Source organism: Cercospora kikuchii (assembly GCF_019650295.1).
Source record: "Cercospora kikuchii DNA, contig_00002, whole genome shotgun sequence".
Taxonomy (NCBI): domain Eukaryota; kingdom Fungi; phylum Ascomycota; class Dothideomycetes; order Mycosphaerellales; family Mycosphaerellaceae; genus Cercospora; species Cercospora kikuchii.
In genome coordinates this window covers 2,216,185-2,233,426 of record NW_025408583.1, presented here as the reverse complement: position 1 = coordinate 2,233,426, position 17,242 = coordinate 2,216,185, and the positions used below count along the sequence as shown (strand labels likewise).

The window sequence follows — 17,242 nt, the reverse complement described above, 5'->3', positions numbered from 1 at the left end:
AAATCGCGCAGAAACTCACCAAAGTGAGATGTCGGAGGTAGGCAAAGCAAACTGCGAACTGCGAAAAGTCAGTGGGGTGGGCGACGAGCATTGTTGAAAGGCACGCCGAGCAAGGATCGTCTGTGCAGAACTTTGTTTTGTCAACGGTGAGTCGAGCAAACGAGCGCTCATGCACGAAATCGATGTAGTGAGCAAGAAACTGATGAAGTGGACAAGAGCCGTTAGCCCAAGTGAAGTGAAGTCAGATATCGAAGACGGAAGCAGAAGCAGCATCGCCTGCACATGTCTCCTTTCCGGACTATCCAGCAATGCCGCTCCGGGGGCGCGACAGCAGTAATCTCGATATGCATTTCGGAGACCGCCATGTGAGCTGTAGCATTTACGACTGTTTTCAGATAGCTGAACATTTTCTGTTGGTGGACGATGGCCGTTGGATGTTGGCGGAAGTGAAGTGAAGTGAAGTGAAGTGGAAGCCGAGCTCCGCACTCGGCCCTGGAAGCGGGATTGAGCCGTGGGACATGGCAAGGCTTTTTGAAAAGTTTCCGTCATGCTCGCGATCTTACCCTCGAGAACAATGTATCCTCACGCTGCCCGTCACGCAATCCCCCGGCGCGAGCGCTTCTGCTGCGATGCACTCCTCCACCTAGACGCCTGCGCGCAGCTCATCACCGCCCCGCCGTCCTCGCCGCCGCCGCCGACCCGCATCCCCCCATAGCGAGCAATAGGGACCCCCGCATAGGTCAAGTATGTCGCGCATCGCATTTCTCTCCCCCGATTCCATGATGAACTATGGTTTCCATATAGATGTTAGACTGAGCCGCTATGGCATGAAACACCATTACTGATAGACAGCGACCCGCCCACCTCACTTTCTGCAGGCCTGATCGTAGCATCTGCTAATCGTTCGGCTTTACAGCTTCTTTTCCACTACAACCTACGAACCCCGCTATAAATCAAGATGTGCGGCATTCTCGCTGTCATCCTCGCCAGCCAGAGCGCTGATGCTGCGCCTGAGTTGCACCAAGCTCTATACTGTAGGTGGAGGCTGTGTCCTTGAGACTCCGAGTTGGACCTAACACCTTCGACAGATCTACAGCACCGAGGTCAAGATGCTTGCGGTATTGCGACCTGCTCAAAAGGTGGCAAGATGTATCAGTGCAAGGGCAATGGTCTGGCCTCAAAAGTGTTTCAGGAAGGTCGAAGAGTGGTGGACTTGCCAGGCTACATGGGCTTGGCTCATCTGCGATACCCAACCGCCGGCAGCAGTGCCAACTCCGAAGCACAACCCTTCTACGTCAACTCGCCATATGGCATCTGCTTCACCCACAACGGCAACCTCATCAATGCGCCGGAGCTGAAAGAGTATCTCGATCAAGTGGCACACAGACACATCAACACCGAGTCGGACAGTGAGCTTATGCTGAACGTCTTTGCAGACGAGCTCAACGAGACTGGAAAGGCCAGAATCAACTCAGAGGATTGCTTCAGCGCCCTGGAGCGCATGTACAAGAGATGTAAAGGTGGCTGGGCATGCACTGCCATGTTGACTGGCTTTGGTTTGATCGGCTTCCGCGATGCATACGGTATCCGTCCCATGGTCATTGGTGAGCGACAGTCCGAGGATGTTGAAGGCGGGATGGACTATATGATGGCCTCCGAGTCGGTCGCTCTCGACCAGAATGGCTACACCAACATCCAGGACGTACTACCCGGACAAGCTGTCATTATCGAGAAAGGCAAGAAGCCAGTCTTCCGACAGGTCAGTCCGCAGGTTGCGTACGCTCCTGACATTTTCGAATACGTCTATTTTGCACGACCGGAGAGCATCATTGATGGCATTTCTGTATACCGCAGTCGTCAACTCATGGGATACCGCTTGGCAGAAACAATCCAGAAGCAGCTGTCGCCGGAGGAGCTGAAGAGTATTGACGCCGTCATTCCACTTCCAGAGACCGCACTGGTCTCAGCCTATGCCGTCAGCAAACACCTCAAGAAGCCCTATTGCCAAGGCTTCATCAAGAACCGCTACATCTTCCGCACATTCATCATGCCCTCACAACGCGCAAGACAACGTGGTGTGCGAGCGAAGCTCAATGCTATTCCCATTGAGTTCAAGGGCAAGAATGTGCTCCTTGTGGACGACAGTATCGTCCGAGGCACTACGTCCCGAGAGATCGTGCGCATGGCACGTGAGGCTGGCGCCAACAAGGTGTATTTTAGCAGCTGCGCGCCTCCTATCACTCACTCGCACATCTATGGCATTGACTTGGCAAGCAAAGAAGAACTCGTGGCACATCAGCGTACTGTCGACGACATCGCAAAGCACATTGGCGCCGACGGCGTGGTCTACCAAAACCTCGAAGATCTCAAAGCTTCTTGCGCGCAGGAAAGCCCACGAGGTCCAGGTCAGGAGTTCGAGGTCGGAGTCTTCTGCGGCAAGTATATCACACCTGTCGAGGACTCTTACTTCGAGCACCTGGAACGCATCCGAGGCGAGACGAAGAAGATGAAAGTGATGGAGAAGGCCATGCAGGCTGTGTCCATGGGCACAGCAGAACCCGAGCAAGTCCGCATGGCGGTCAACGGCGTTGCAGTCGCTGAGACCGGCGAAGTCGTGGCTCGAGATTCTGGCTCGGATGGTGAAGGACGCGTGCCAAAGAAAGAGCGTGTCGACCGAATCTCGCGAGGCAATAGTTTTGCTGGGACCAGGCCGACGCTGAATGGAGCGAATGGCGATAAGCCGCGCGACAGCCAGGATATGGCGATGCACAATTTGGCCGATCACGATGGGCAGTTGTGATGGGTATCTTATGATGTACATGACGCAACGCAAGGATAGACAAATTGGTGGGTGGTCTTTCTGGTATTACCAGGCGCTCCAGGTTGAAAGGATGAGAGGGTCGCTCACGCTGGTCATATATCGATGCCATTCGGTTCGGAGGGCGTCCGTAGCAGAGCTTGTCATCAGCCTCGCAGGGGCGTGTATAGAAAGCAGAAAAATGGCATGCACTGCTACCGTGGCTCATTGATTATGTTTCACCTTATAGAATATGGTCTGGATGGAGCAGGTGAAATTTCGTTCTTTCATGGCTATTTACAGGTACGGCACTGTCTCTGTCCGCGTCTTCTCTCCGTTCATAATGCAGCGTCTTGAGCACCGAGGCAGTCAAGACATGCTGATACATACAACTACCAATCGTCGTCATCTTTCTCGTCATCTGCGAGGATGTTAGTAAAGCGCCTAAAAGTAGTCCGGCAAGATGGCTGAACATACCAGAATGACTGACTTTGCTCTTTCGAGCCGCCAAAGCTGATGCAAGTGCACCAGCCAATCCTCCTTGCGCTGCGTCACCGCCACCGGTCGAGCTCGCTGCGGGTGCAGCAGCAGCCTCAGATCCAGGAACCATGGCAGCACTCCGATCCCGCTTCTCGGTGTCTGATACTTTCTTGAGCCTCGCACCACCACGAATGTCCGCAAGAAGACCATCGCGCCCGGGTGCTGCGACTTTCGGTAGCGCAGCGGCGCTGTCTTCGGGCACGCCAGGAGCACGACCTGGCATTGGAGGAGGTGGCGGAGGCGCAGGCGGTCCAGCATTCGAGGTAGGCGGCAAAGGAGGAGGCGGAGGAGGCGCCGCACTCGAAGTAGGTGGTAACGGTGGTGGTGGGGGTGGTGCATTCGCTGCATTCGGGGGTGGCAACGGCGGTGCAGCTGGTGGCCCAGGGACGGGTCGGCTAGCGGTAGGCGGAAGAGGAGGCGGCGGAGGGGGGACCGCGTGCACGTCATTGCCAAAGGAATTGCGAGCAGGTGAGTCTCGCGGCGGAGGCGGCGGAGGCACTCCAGATGGAGCTTGGCTGTCTCGAGGAGGTGGGGGCGGAGGCACAGCGTTCGCCGACCGCGGCGGTGGGGGCGGAACCGGATTAGCGGGGGCTCGCTTGCCTTCGAAAGGAGGCGGAACTGCGAAACGTGCTGACGAGGGAGGTGTGTCCTCGGCAGGCTCTTTCGGCGGTCGCGGAGGAGGTGGCGGACCTGGATTGCTCTGACTTGTAGCACGGTTACGGCCAGGCAGTACAGGCGCATGGACTTTGGATCCTGCATCAGCGAGAGGTGGCGGCACTTTGAACGTCCTTCTTGCGGGCGACTCAGATCTTGGGGGACTGGGTGAAGGTGACGGTGGTCTTTGCACAGTGGGCCCACCTCCGGCCTTTCTTCTGGACGGCGGCGGCGCAGGTGGAGGCCCTCTTCCTGTACTACCAGTATTCTGCGGGCTAACCCTGGCAGCATCGGGAGGAGGCGGCGGAGGTGCTCTGGCGGCGCGCTCCTGTTTCTCAGCCTGTGCAGCCTGTGTGGCTTTGTTCTGCTCCAGATAGCTTTTAATAAATGCCGAATGTTCGTGAATCTGGTCCCTGGTGATACCCATTTGCATCAAGTCGTCCAATACGGCTTGCACAGCAGGGTCGCTCAAGTCGATGTCGCTCGATTGGGCGGTATTCGCCCTGCTTCTGTTAGGGCTGTTGTGCGCTGAGTCGTTAATCTGGACGCCGCGCGGTGGAATAATGCTCTGGGTGGAAGCTTGCGGCTGCGAGTGGTTCTTGTGCCCGAACAGGCCTCCTAGTCCTAGCTTACTCTTTCGCCCACCTTGCTGTTCTACGGGCTGTCCACCGGCATATGCTCCCCCATTCAGCGATGCGCCGCTCGCAAATGGCTTGTTCCTGGTGTTTTTGTGTGCATTCTTCTCCCGTTCATCCATCTTCTTCTTGAACTGCTTCGCCTCCTTCTCATCGGCAAAGCTCAGCCCGGCCAGGCAGTCCTCCAACTCGAAGGTGTGGAAGAAGGTGCGATCCTGGTTGTAGCTCCATGAGTCGAAGATTTCTTGATCCCATATCACACCGCGGTTTGCGGGAGAGACGTCGACGAGTTTGATCCAGAAAGTGTTACCGACCAGATCGTTCGCCAGCACAGCCGCGCCCTGCAGTCCCGTGTATGTCCATCGCGAGCGATTCGGGTATGCGACGTACAGCTTCGCAACGGCGACTGCATGAATCTTGTTGCTCGCTTTGGGCACTGTGCGCTTGACCGTCTGCTTGTCCTCTTCGGACAGGATTGAAGGCATGGCGGCGCGGATGTTCGAGGGATGTGGTCGCTTCTGTTCGCGTGTCCAGCGGCTTCGTTGCTGTTCTGTCGGCCACTTCGGTGGGTCCTGCTGGTCCAACGCCAATCAATATATGTCGGTGCCAGCAAAGCAGCCGAAGAAGGCCAGTCGTCGAAGGCTCCACCGGCGCGGACTGACACAACACCAATGGCCGGTCGCGACGAGAGAAGAGCAGTGCGCAAGCGGTGTACGAGAGAATGAGAGAAAGGCGCTGCTTCCAGGGAAGAATGCCCGGTGCCTGTGGACGTTGCGCAGCCCTCCAGGCGAGGTTACGTAGAGGCGGGTCCAACGCCAAGACATTCACACAAGCATTGCTCACTACGGCGAAGAGGACGAGTGCTGACAGTCAGGCACCGGGACATGGGCACGCAAATAGCAGAGCCGCAGTCGTAGTCAGCTTACTACAGAACTGTCGCAGGAGGAAAGATGTCCCAACTACAATCACCATCTCTGGGAGGCACTTTGTTGCCCAGATCTGGGTCCGCGGCCAATTCTCCAGCGTCAGCTGGGCACTGTTGGACAAAAGGGAAAGTGCATGTACTTGGTCGAACGATCATTACATCATGTATTCTGTGGTGTTGCATATGCTACTGCAAACCAGCAGGACTGCCATGCTGAGCCCATTCCAGCGCTCTCCTGGAGCGTCTAGATGTCATCAATGTCCACGTCGTCGCCGCTCTCGCTGTCATCATCTTCTCCGAAATCGAAACCAATTCCGCCTTCCTCTTCTCCGCCGTAGGTGTCGGTCTCGTTGATCTTCGCTGAGTCTGGCAGCTCGCCGTACGCCTTCAACGAACGGGCCTCGTCGGCCGAGTACTTGAGAATGACGTCTCCCTTTTCGTCCTGGTAGTCACGCAGAGAGAGGAGGATGATGTCGCCTTGGTTGATCCAGACCTTTTTGCGCAGCTTGCCACGAATGTGTGCCAGGCGCTTGGATCCGTCGAAGCAGTAGGCTTCGAGTCGGCCGTTGCCCAACATCTTCAGGACTTGGGCATATTCTGTCACAGTCAGCGCATGCTCTCGAAATGACAGCAGTATCAGCCGCAGACAGCGCACTCACCCTGGCCCTCCTCCTTGAAGGTCAACTCGCGCTTCTCATTGTCGTTCTCGTTCTTTCCTCGACGCCGGTTCTTTCCTCCCTTTCCCTTGTTCTTAGGCATGGTGGTGCTGCACTTTCCCCCTTAGCTTGGCGTTGATGTATTCGTGCAGTGCGGCTTCGTTGCCTGAAGTAGGTGTTGGTGGTGGTGAAAGAAGTCGGTGTGTGGCGCTGGGAACAAAGATGTGCGAGTGTCCCTCTTTGTCGGCGAGGGGCAGCGCAAGCGCCGAGTGACGCATCCGCAAAAAGTGACTGACACGTGATTGACTTATTTATGCACGTGCACAGCACAACACGCGGTGCAGCAAAGCGGAGAAAGCGAGCTCTCCTGCGTTGGCCGCTGGAACGAGAGCCCAATGCGCCATCATGTAGTCGCAGCTGCGAGAGTGCTCTGCAGCGCTTCGCCAACGACTTTCGCGGGATCCTCACGGCGCTGCTACAGCTCTATCAAGAAAGACTCCACTGGTCCCGCACATCTGGTCAACTTCGTCTACGAGCCCTTCCCGCAGCCGTTCAACTGCACCACCTTCCCGCAGACTCGCGCCTTCGCCACGGATCCCTCTCATCCCTTGTACATCAAGATACAGCGCAGAGTTGCCCTTCATGATCCCCAAGACTTCCGCTGGGTCGTCCGCTGCCCGATGGACGTTAACAAGAAGCCTACCTATCGGCATGCCGTGCAGAAGAAACTGCGACGCGCCTTCCGGCATGCCCTGACACAGCGAGGCCTTGACGGTGAAGGGAGGCCATTGTCCGACGCGGTTGTGGCCAAGTCGAAGCGCTTAGAGGGCAACAATATCGTACGCGCCACACCAATGTCAACGGAGAGACTCAGCGGGGCGTTGTGCATGTTTTACGTCAACGACCAAAAGCGAGTCCTGACCGCAAAAGGTTGCGAGGTCAGAGCAGAGGCAGAGCGCATTCTCGAAAAGGTGCTGCAGATCTGGCACGCAGCTCAGAGAGGGCATCAACAAGGCAGAGGTGCTCCTTTTAAGCGCCCATCTCAGGTGCAGCGACGAGGAAGGGCAACGATACAGCAATGGCAGCTGGGCAAGAGGCGAGAAACATCAGACTCCTCCCATCCATGATCTGATCAAAGCCATCGCTGTGGAGTCGTTGAACGTCATCAGATACATCGATACGCGATCGTCATCTCTTCAGATACCAACGTTCAATACGCTCCTACCTGCGGTCGGCCAAATGGAAGCTCTGTCTCCCAGTAGCATCTTCCCACCTCTTATCGACGACCCTATCGTCTCCACTCACGACCTCCCTTGTGTCTCCCACGGGCAGAATGATCGTGATACCATTTTCGATCCACGGCGGAGAAAAGGCCTCCACATCTTGCTTGAACCGAACGGTCACTTCATTGGCCCTCGTGGCATAGCTCACGGAGAACCTTGCCAATCTTGCGGGAGGAGGTGAGATGCCGTCGTCTTCGTACCACTCATTTGTATAGACTGTACCGTCGGACAAGTCCTGGCGAGATGGAAAGATCTCCACGCCTCGCCAGTCATCGGCAGGTAGGTCTGCTTCGTTGACCTTATCTCCAGGTGCCACGACTTGTCTGTCTTTACCAACAGGTATGGCACCACCGATACGAGCCAACAATGGAATGCTTTCTCGCCACGGTGAAGCGATAGTATGCCATTGTCCAGCGCGGAGATACTGGAAAGGTGCATTGAGGTTCAAGAAGCCGGGATCAGAAGTGTTTTGCTTCGGGGTATAAATCTTCGCTTCACTGACGTTTGGCTCGATTACTCCACCAACGAGCAAACTGTCACCCAACCAGTACTGTTGCTCGCCGTCTTTCAAGACTCGACTGGTCCAGACTTCGGGATCCTGTTCGTAACCCCAACCGACCCAGCGCTGGGGCGGCTCAGCTGTCAGGTGGCTTTTGAGCATGAGCCCGTACATGTAGGGAATCATCTCGTAGCGTCGTTTGATCGCCTTGCGGACCTCAGGCAGTATCTCCGGGTACATCCAAGGCTCGATGCTGATCAGCACCAATATCGTCAGCAGCTCTCCTGATGTTCAGACCTTACCATGACACAACTTACACATCGCCAACCATATTGTCCTCACCAGTCTTGAAGCAGTTGATTGCAAACCTGGGACTGTGACACCCAAGCTGGACCCAGCGCAACAGCAATTCCGGCGAGGGCTGAGGGCCCTCGAACCCACCGATATCATGGCCGTAGCATTGCATCAGACACAGGCCCGCATTCAACGAAAGGGCATTGGCGCCGCGCATGCCATCCCAGGATGTGATGTTGTCACCCGACCAAGTCGAGCACGCATAGCGAAATGTGCCGGCTGTTCCACTGCGGCTCAGCACAAACGGTCTTTCGTGCGGCACGGCTTCCAGCAGCGCCTCGTACGACGCTTTGCCATGCAATTCGGTCTGCATCGCACGACCCCATAGACCAATGTCTTTTCGCTTTTCCGTGCACTCCTGCACATGCTCATTGTCGAGTGCCATTTGCCAATTGTCATCGGCGATAACGTATTCATTGTTGTCGTTCCACATACAGTCCATACCTTCTGCGCGAAGTCTCTTTACGCCATCATACCAAAAGTTATATCCAGCTCTAGAGGTGAAATCGATATGGCCACCTTCACCGGACTCGCCACCACCTGCACTCCAAAGTCGAGCTACCGCTGAGTGACCAGTACGGAGGTCTTTGAAAAGAGCTCCCGCGTCCACTAGCCTCTGATACTCGGGATGAGTGCCCAAGATGTATGGTTTGATATTTGCAATCAGACGTATGCCACGCCTTTTGAACTCAGCCGTAAATCCTTCTGGATCCGGAAAGCGATATCTATTCCAGGTGAAGACATTCCTCGTCTTTGGCTCTTGCTCAGACATTGTGTAGCCCGAGCTCATCTGGAACCCTGAACATGGAATATCATGCTTCTTCACAGTATCCGCCCACTCCATCAACGCATCGCATGCTCTAGGCTCGTCCAGCATAGAGTACTTCATCCCGCCACCAAGATATCCGAATGCCCATCGTGGGACCAGAAGCGGGAAGCCCACAAGCTCCGCATAAATTGATACAACTTCAGCAAATGTCTTGCCGATGATGGTATAGAGCTCCAGACCGCCATGGTCCTGTCTATGGACCTTGTAGAAACCCCACATGCCATCCATTTCTGAGCCCACAGAGTAGTAGCCTCGCGAATGGCTAGTGGAGAAAGTTGCAACGACACCCTCGGGTCCTGCTCGGAAGAGTAGTGGGATCAGCTTGTACATTGGATCGGTTCGATGCACATCGTAGCCAAAACAGTCAGTCGCGGATAAGGAGAAGTGCCGGGCAGATAGGTCCATCGGCGCTGCTTTCTCGCCCAGTCCAACATGGAGACTTCCGCGGAAGTAACGTGAATAGTGTGCAGCTCCTAGAAGTAGAAGAGGATATAAGCCTACAATTTCGCGGGTTTCATACAGAGTGTTCAAAGGGATGTTCAAAGTGATGATCAGGAAGGTCTACAAAAAAGTTGTCGCGGGAGAAGGTCGAGTGCTGAACTAACCTGGTCCATCGAGGACGTACGACCGGAATGGAAGATCAGTGTGTAGAGGCTGTTGCCCAGCGAAGCCGACAGAAACAATGGGAGTCACATCCCAGTCCACTCTGGCCGCGATATTGCCAGAGACGAATGTCCTTGATTTGCTGCCGATGGTGGTGCTTGTGAAGGATCCATTGCCTGTGATAGGCTTACGGGCACTTGGGAATGGTGGTGGAGGATGAGTTTCAGAGGTGAAAGTTGTTCGAAAGAGGCCTGGCTTGATAGCTTCGAACGTGAAGTCGATTAGCGTTGGAGTGTCGGTCGTCTGTAGATGTAATGAAGTGTCGCTCGAGCTCAGCAAGGTGTAAGCTTTGGGCACATGTTCTTGCTGTGGCATTGTTGCAATATTGAGTGAATTGTAGCGGCGTTGAGACAGACGAATTGACTCTTTCCATGGTATTTGCTGGCCTGAGGCCTGTCATGTTGCTGTGGTAGGGCAACCGCGATGCTGTAGTGCCAATGGCTCGCAGACAAGACCCCACGTGCTCTGGCGTGGCTCGAACCTTCCTCAAGCACAAGGTGGAGTTTCTATCACGTTACCGCTCGACGACTGTGCAGTCTGCGATGCTCTGAAGACGACATGATGAATGGCAGGTCTTCTTTGCGTAAGCTGTGATGGCAAGGTGCCGCCGTGCGTGCTTTCCAGACAGCGGAGCGGGACGACATGGACCTGGGGAAGGTGCGGGTGTCATTTCCGACTCTCGCCCACTTCACCATTTCCCTCTTAACACTCGCGATAATCGAAATATTCTCCTCACTACCCGTGCAAGCCGCATCTTTGATGGGCGTTCAATGAGAATAGAATCTCAAGGCCAGAAACTCCGAATGTTGAACAGCGCCGTTTCATGTGGCTAATTACATCATGATATGCAGGTTGACTTGCAACGCAACCCAGTTATATACACATCTTCATCAGGTGGGCGAAGCTGACAAGACATTCATCTCTTCGATGTACATTGCGCAAAGACCATCTTCATCCATTCCGGCAGCCTCGAGGACACTCTAGCTGCGGACTGCTCACAATTGCAGCCTGCCGACGGCATTTCTGGTGAAAGATCCGAACCACACAGCATCGCCAGGCCCATACTCGACGGAGATGGAGAGGTAGGGTGGGATGTTGCCAAGGATTGGGCCGAGGATAGGAATGTTGGTCAATGGCTGCGCAAGCCTGAACGGGCTTCTTGACGAGGTGAAAAGGCTCGGGAAGCGCTCGACGGTACCCTCCTCCTCTCTGTTGAAGCGGAAGAGGCCGTTGGTGGTCGTGAAGAAGCTCATCCAGACATCGCCATCAGCTGAAGGACCTGCAGTCACGGAACCGAAAGCGGCAGGCTGTCACATAAGTCAGTATGAATGGCCGTTAGTTGGAACGAAAGCAAGTTTGTACGAACCTCGCCGGTGGGGAAAATCTCGATCTCCTTGGTCTGCAGGTTGATGCGACCAAGGCTATTGCCGACGAAACCAGAGAAGTACATGAACCCATCACGCTCAGCACGGTTGACAGCAGGTGCTGTGAGGGGGACGGGGACGTTGTATTCCACAACTTCGCCGGTGTCCCTCTTGTATTCGAAAATCTTGTTGCCAAGGACTTCACAGCCGTAAACACCGCCATCAGAGGTGACGAAGACACCGAGAGGAAGCGCGAGCGGCGTGGGGATCTGCACCGTGATGGTGAAATCCTGTGCCTCATAATCAAAATACTGCAGAAGGTTGGCAGTGGTTTGGGTCATCCACATTCCGCCGTCATCGGTAAAAATGTCGTTGAATGGGAACAAGTTGCCAAGCGGGTTGACTCTGTCAAACGGAATGGGTCAGCACTTGAGACTCGGTCACATGGGCACAAAGGTGGCCACAGAGACAGTGGCATTTGTTCGCTGACCATGGATGCGGGATAACTTACGGTGCCTGGAAAAGCTTGAACTCTCGTGTTGCTGGATCGAACTGCACGAGCTGGTTTCGGGCGCCGTTGGTGTTGTAACTGAGCTTCAAGTAAGCGTCGTTCGTCGATCAGGCCAGACTGGCAAGCATACATTTTACCATCCGCACCTGGACGAATCGCACAGGATAGGGCAAGTCGATCTTGGATCAAGCCTCCGAAGGCGCCATTCAGACCAGGAATTGTGATGTTGCCAATACCTGGTGAGAAGGGAATTGGGAACTCTTCCACTTCTCCGGTTTCGGGGTCGAGACGCATGATCTGGTTGATGAGTTGCTGGACACCCCACAAGGCACCATCTGGACCCAAGCACAGATCGCAGATACCAGAAAGTTTTGTCTACATCAAATGATAAGCATATGTAGTGCACGAGCACACCCATGTGATCGCCACAGGAGGAACGAGTTCAAGCAATCGCACTCACTGGCATTTGATAGAATGTGAAGTCGCCATCCTGTTGGCCGCCAGGAGGAGCCGTCGATTGACGTGTCTTCAGTTTCTGGACAACTTCCTCATATTCTGGCAGTGGCTTGCTCGACACGAGGGTCGCGAGCGCCGACAGGGCAAACACTGCTGACCGCAACATTTTTGATCGTGTATCGGAAGAACAAAGAAGAGACTTGATGTTTCGGGCAACCAGAACTCAACGACTACATTCGACACGACATCACAGAACGTGCGCGGAACTTATATGAGCGCAATATTTGCCGTCGGCTGAAAGTGTTGGCATCTGACGATGGTGGTAGAAGCAAGCGCAGTATGTATGAGCTTGGCCTCTAAGAAAAGGCATGGCATTACCAAGATGATGTGGATTGCGAATTGGCGTCTTGGACGACCCTGGAGGCGTCTGTCATTTCTGGGGCAATTGCAAAATTCCGCAGCATTTGCTAACGCTCCGGTATCTTTCCATGAGAGGCATCAAATTCATGCGCTGTCGACGCCGCAATTCCAAGCTGGATTCAGTCGTATCGATCTTGTGCTCTGTTCGGCGCTCTCGAGGAAGTCAAAGTGGTTCAAGACCTTACGTCTGCCGTTGCGGTGGCCTGATTTGATTCGGTTAGATCAGAGACGATCTGTTGTCGATCGTCTGGGCAAGACGGGGAAGACCAAAAGCTTACCAGCAAATCCAGCACCGAATTTGGCTCTAGCCGTGCCCAGCACGCCTCTGCCAAACAGTGTCGGCATATGTCCAAAACGGCAAGCATAAGGGACGGCCTTCTACGACATGCATATGTGCATGCATGTCGTATTGCATCCAGCTGCAACAGGGCGCCCATCCGTCAGAGGCTTACGGCGAAAGCGCTCTACTGACAACGAAGGCCCTGCGTCCGTTTGTGCAGCATGCGGCAAATGCGGCGTTTGCAATCACTACTTGTACTTTGTAGCACTAACCACCGCCAAGCAGGGCATTTGAGCTTCGCGAGGTATACGACATGGACGCTTCCAAAATCCCAAGCAGCTGATGGAGCGGACCCGTTGCAATGGTTCATGTGACGACCGACGAGTACCTCGATACGCTAAGGTAGCTCTCATGCAGAGGTTGCCGGATCTTTCGCCGTGCAAAATGCCCATGTCCAACAGCAAGCAGTCAGTCGAAGCACATTAATGGACAGTTTTTAACGTAGTGAGTGCGATAAAGGTATGAACGGATGCCACAAACTTCAGAAGTATGTTGCGAACTACAGGATATCAGAGCTGTAGTACACAAGTTGCTTGTCTCAATGCACATGCTCCATCAGGTCATACCATGGGGAGAACCTTAAGCCATGCGACTGCCGATCAGAGAGCGAGAAGGGATCCTGTTCCACTTCTGGCTGCAGAGGTCAAGATCAGCAATGATCCTTGAGGCTCTTTATCTATGCAGCCGTGGCAGTCTAGATAGAATTTGTGCCTTGCATTCCCACGTGGATGGGCAGGACCATACTTGATGGAGCGATGCCACTACAGTACTCCCATCCTTGGCCGTCGATCCTGGACCATACTTCATTCATGCCGCAGAACGTGACGGGGACCACTCATCTCGCGCTAGATTCGCCGCGGCGAGTAAATGAAATCAGATTGTGCTGCCAATATGGTGGTTTCGATCTAATGGCAGCGTTGAGCAGGACAGCAGGAGGTTCCATGCAACCGTCAGAACTGGCCGACGCTGCGAAATCATGAGATCAACTTGGTTCATCCTTATATGTCTATGTTCATCATCATGTATAACAAAATGCACAATATGAGCATCTGGCGTCCTAGAGCTTCTGTTCTCTGCCTCTCCCCTCCCACTTCCTGGTGTTATCCGCCAGAAACTTCAATTCCTCGTCTGTCGGCTGCTTCGGGTTGGCAGCGTATCGTATCAGGCCATCCTGCATGGCCGTGGCAATATGCTCGCCTTTGCTATTCCATATTCGACAATTATACACTGCCCGGCCGCTAGACACCCTGCTACCCCAAGATTCCATGCAAAACCAGCGTCCAGATTTGTCATCAAGCGGTGATCTTTGGTGGCCTGGAGACGTCTTTGACCCGAAGAGCGTGGCAGGTGGCGGGCTGTGCATAATGACAGTGTGCACCAGACTGCTCATGCTCGTAAAGTAGTCGCCCAGCCCGAAATGGTTAGCAACGATGTAAAGACTATTCCGATCTGACGCGAAGAGATGTGCGCAGAGGTGCATATTCTCATCGCTCGGCATATCGCCTATCGTGCGGTAGAAAATTAGTTGCCTCCGGTCGAGGGGATGTTTATCTTTGTTGAACGCAGACATGTCGACTTTGCGACATTCAAGACCAGGAAATTTGTCGTTGTACCCGGTCTCCTCTCGTCGCTTCCAATAGAACGGGAGATCCATTGAAGGAACTTCGGGAAAGTCTGATGGTCTTTTATCCTTTAGTACTGTTTTATACGTTTGCCAGAGATCAACCTGCTCTTGAGATTCAACTTGCACATGTTCGGGCGTCTTGAAGGACACTATGCATGTGAAGCATATCCCTTTGCCCTGACTTTGGGTGACGTTGACAATCCTAGTGCAATAGCTCCTCCCGTTTCGTATCGTATGAACTTTGTAAACAAATGGGACGTTCAATTCTCCAGCCAGAATGAAGTTCCCGGAGACATTGTGAACGAGGAAACCAGGCTCGACCGTCTGAGCAGCAGCCCAAGCTGCTTGCATGAATACGTGAGCTCCATAGGACCTGCCGACGCCAACTGGCCCTCCTGGAGCGAAGGCAGGGGCAATGCTCCGATAAGTGTTGTTGTCAATCTTCTCGAGGTCAATGAGCTTGGCGAAAGGTAGATAAGTGTTGCCCGGATGGTGTGGCAAGGGCTCGCTCCTGGTCGGGCGCCCACCGCGACCTCGCGGCATTCTGGTTCGATGCAGCAGTATATCTGTGAATCATTTCATGGTAGCGGGCTGAGCATACATGTAGCAATGTTCGTTGCTGATGATGCCGACGCAAAGTCCAATGGACCGAGAGGGCCGAGGCCCCAAATATGCCAAGCCTGAGGTGTCGCTTACGTAATATTTGAGGTGACGGGCCATTGTGATCCTGTATTGGTCTCAGGCTATCGTTTCTCCGACATCGACATCGTTCGCAGGGTGAAGTACCTGCAGCGCTGTTTATGCCGTCTTTTTCTTCTTGCTGGCTCTCAAGGCATTGACAGCGCCGTGCTTTCGCTTCCCTTTCACATCTCGGCCTTCTTCGATAGCAAGCATGGCCTCCCGCTTCATGTCGCCGACCACGTTGAGTGCTTCTTTGATCACACGTGTCTCGACGGAGACCTTGTCTTCCTCGTACTGCACCATTTCTTTTCCAACACGCTCCTCGATTGCTTTGACAAGCTCGACGTCTCGTTGACCTACTAGCGATATGCTTACACCGCGTCTCCCTGCTCGTGCAGTACGTCCGACGCGATGAATGTAGTCGTCTGGATTACGTGGAAGGTCGTAGTTGATTACTAAACCGACGTCTGGTATATCGAGACCACGCGATGCAACATCTGGGAGGCTGATTAGCGTTGATTGCTGTGTGAAGCCACCAGTTGACAAGGTCATCTCGATCACACGGAGTGAGCGTGAGAGTGCAAGAGATGGCAGCACCGCCAAATGACTCACCTGTAGCCACCAGAATTCTTGCTGCCTTCGCTCTGAATCGCGCCAGATTATTGACTCGATCTTCATGTGCTAATCCAGAGTGCAATGCAGTCACACGATGCTCCAAGCCTCGAAGCAAGTATTCGAGGAGATTGGCGGTCTCCGCACGATTTGCGAAGATGATGGTCGTCTTCTCTACGTTCGCTGGCGTTCCAAGAAGAACATGCAAATATTTCTCCTTGTGCAATACATTGACAAGTTGGTACGTCTGATGCAGAGTCGGAGGGATTGCTAGCGAGTCGATGTCGACCTCAGATATGAATGGTGGCAAGCGTCCTAGCAACTATTAGCTACTATCATCACGATACGAAGAGTCTGAATGTATTGCGAAGAAAAGCGGAGCGAACATCTTACCATTCTCTCTAGGCGACTCCTTCAATGCTCTAACCTCTGGTGTGACAGTGGCAGTGAACAACAGGGTTTGTCGCTTCGCAGCGCTGGGTACAGCATCCAGACACCTTTCGACATCTCCGAGCATACTCCCTTTCCCTGATTGCAGCAGCCGGTCTGCCTCATCGAATACGACGAACTTGACTTTCCTAAAGCCCTTGATCGTGTCCTCGCCACTGTTGAGTACGTGATCCGCTAATCGTCCAGGAGTAGCGATTACGACGTGCGGACGCTTCTCCAGCTCGATGGCCTGCTTTCGCATCTCGGCTCCACCAGTGACAAGTACTGACCGTATTCCCTGGTTGCCTCCAATAGCTTGAATTTGTTCGTAGATCTGGAGGGCCAGTTCCCGCGTGGGGGTCAGGATCAATGCGAAGATGCCAGACGGCTCTTTTGACCATTGCTGTAGTATTGGTAGGGAGAATGCTATCGTCTTTCCACTGCCAGTGCGGCTACCGCCGATGCAGTCTCGTCCAGCCAGGATTTGAGGGATCGTAGACTTCTGAATGCGCGTCGGATGAGAGATGGACAGGTTTTTCAGAGATTGAATTAGCCATGGCGATACGCCGAGATCCATGAACGTGAGTGGCTCATTGTCGTCCGTGGAATCCTGAATGGACTGTAAGGTGCTGCCATTATTTCCCGTTTTCTGATCGGATGTCGCATCTGGTCTCGGATCTGCAGTAGTCTTCTTCTTGATGCGGGATAAGCCTTCTTGTATAACTGAGGCTGGTGGCACTTGCTGATCCTCATCGTCAGACAGACGTCGCCTCTTGCTCGGCCGGTCGGCAGCATCGAAGTCGTCCATATTGCGCTGCGATGTATTAGGCTTGTCCGTCCACTAAGTGGCAGTTGAAGAAAGTGATTTCGCTGCCACGAGACGAGCCCTGCAGCTGCTCGGCCCGCCGAACCTTGTTCGATATTTTTCCAGCTTGCAAGCCATACACAAGACAGCTTCCTATCATCTCTG

General features: G+C 54.0%; 8 protein-coding genes across 9 annotated transcripts; 2 read left to right on the top strand and 6 right to left on the bottom strand.

The window, feature by feature from the left end:
• Positions 1–958: 958 nt before the first annotated feature.
• CKM354_000309500 (amidophosphoribosyltransferase) lies at positions 959–2,800 on the top strand (the record flags this gene model as incomplete). The annotated part of the gene is made up of 2 exons (XM_044798275.1): positions 959–1,034; positions 1,089–2,800. 2 exons carry the CDS (start codon positions 959–961, stop codon positions 2,798–2,800), a joined length of 1,788 nt encoding a protein of 595 aa, XP_044654210.1.
• Positions 2,801–3,189: 389 nt separating this feature from the next.
• On the bottom strand, positions 3,190–5,111 carry CKM354_000309400 (uncharacterized protein; the record flags this gene model as incomplete). The annotated part of the gene is made up of 2 exons (XM_044798274.1): positions 3,190–3,218; positions 3,275–5,111. The coding sequence occupies 2 exons, from the start codon at positions 5,109–5,111 to the stop codon at positions 3,190–3,192; spliced, it is 1,866 nt and encodes a 621-aa protein (XP_044654209.1).
• A 684-nt stretch (positions 5,112–5,795) lies between these two features.
• Positions 5,796–6,310, bottom strand: CKM354_000309300 (uncharacterized protein; the record flags this gene model as incomplete). Its single annotated transcript, XM_044798273.1, has 2 exons — positions 5,796–6,148; positions 6,211–6,310. The coding sequence occupies 2 exons, from the start codon at positions 6,308–6,310 to the stop codon at positions 5,796–5,798; spliced, it is 453 nt and encodes a 150-aa protein (XP_044654208.1).
• Positions 6,311–6,602: 292 nt separating this feature from the next.
• On the top strand, positions 6,603–7,334 carry CKM354_000309200 (uncharacterized protein; the record flags this gene model as incomplete). Its single annotated transcript, XM_044798272.1, has 1 exon — positions 6,603–7,334. The coding sequence occupies one exon, from the start codon at positions 6,603–6,605 to the stop codon at positions 7,332–7,334; it is 732 nt and encodes a 243-aa protein (XP_044654207.1).
• A 94-nt stretch (positions 7,335–7,428) lies between these two features.
• CKM354_000309100 (uncharacterized protein) lies at positions 7,429–10,150 on the bottom strand (the record flags this gene model as incomplete). The annotated part of the gene is made up of 3 exons (XM_044798271.1): positions 7,429–8,242; positions 8,307–9,645; positions 9,778–10,150. The coding sequence occupies 3 exons, from the start codon at positions 10,148–10,150 to the stop codon at positions 7,429–7,431; spliced, it is 2,526 nt and encodes an 841-aa protein (XP_044654206.1).
• Positions 10,151–10,830: 680 nt separating this feature from the next.
• Positions 10,831–12,332, bottom strand: CKM354_000309000 (uncharacterized protein; the record flags this gene model as incomplete). Its single annotated transcript, XM_044798270.1, has 5 exons — positions 10,831–11,142; positions 11,202–11,604; positions 11,711–11,788; positions 11,841–12,085; positions 12,171–12,332. The coding sequence occupies 5 exons, from the start codon at positions 12,330–12,332 to the stop codon at positions 10,831–10,833; spliced, it is 1,200 nt and encodes a 399-aa protein (XP_044654205.1).
• Positions 12,333–13,983: 1,651 nt separating this feature from the next.
• Positions 13,984–15,270, bottom strand: CKM354_000308900 (uncharacterized protein; the record flags this gene model as incomplete). 2 transcript variants are annotated; one of them, XM_044798268.1, is made up of 2 exons in its annotated part: positions 13,984–15,094; positions 15,152–15,270. In XM_044798268.1, 2 exons carry the CDS (start codon positions 15,268–15,270, stop codon positions 13,984–13,986), a joined length of 1,230 nt encoding a protein of 409 aa, XP_044654203.1. The 2 variants fall into 2 exon arrangements, with proteins under 2 accessions (XP_044654203.1, XP_044654204.1); XM_044798269.1 differs by lacking the exon at positions 15,152–15,270 and having other exon boundaries at positions 13,984–15,093.
• Positions 15,271–15,348: 78 nt separating this feature from the next.
• Positions 15,349–17,080, bottom strand: CKM354_000308800 (uncharacterized protein; the record flags this gene model as incomplete). Its single annotated transcript, XM_044798267.1, has 3 exons — positions 15,349–15,728; positions 15,844–16,158; positions 16,237–17,080. 3 exons carry the CDS (start codon positions 17,078–17,080, stop codon positions 15,349–15,351), a joined length of 1,539 nt encoding a protein of 512 aa, XP_044654202.1.
• Between the last annotated feature and the right edge of the window lie 162 nt (positions 17,081–17,242).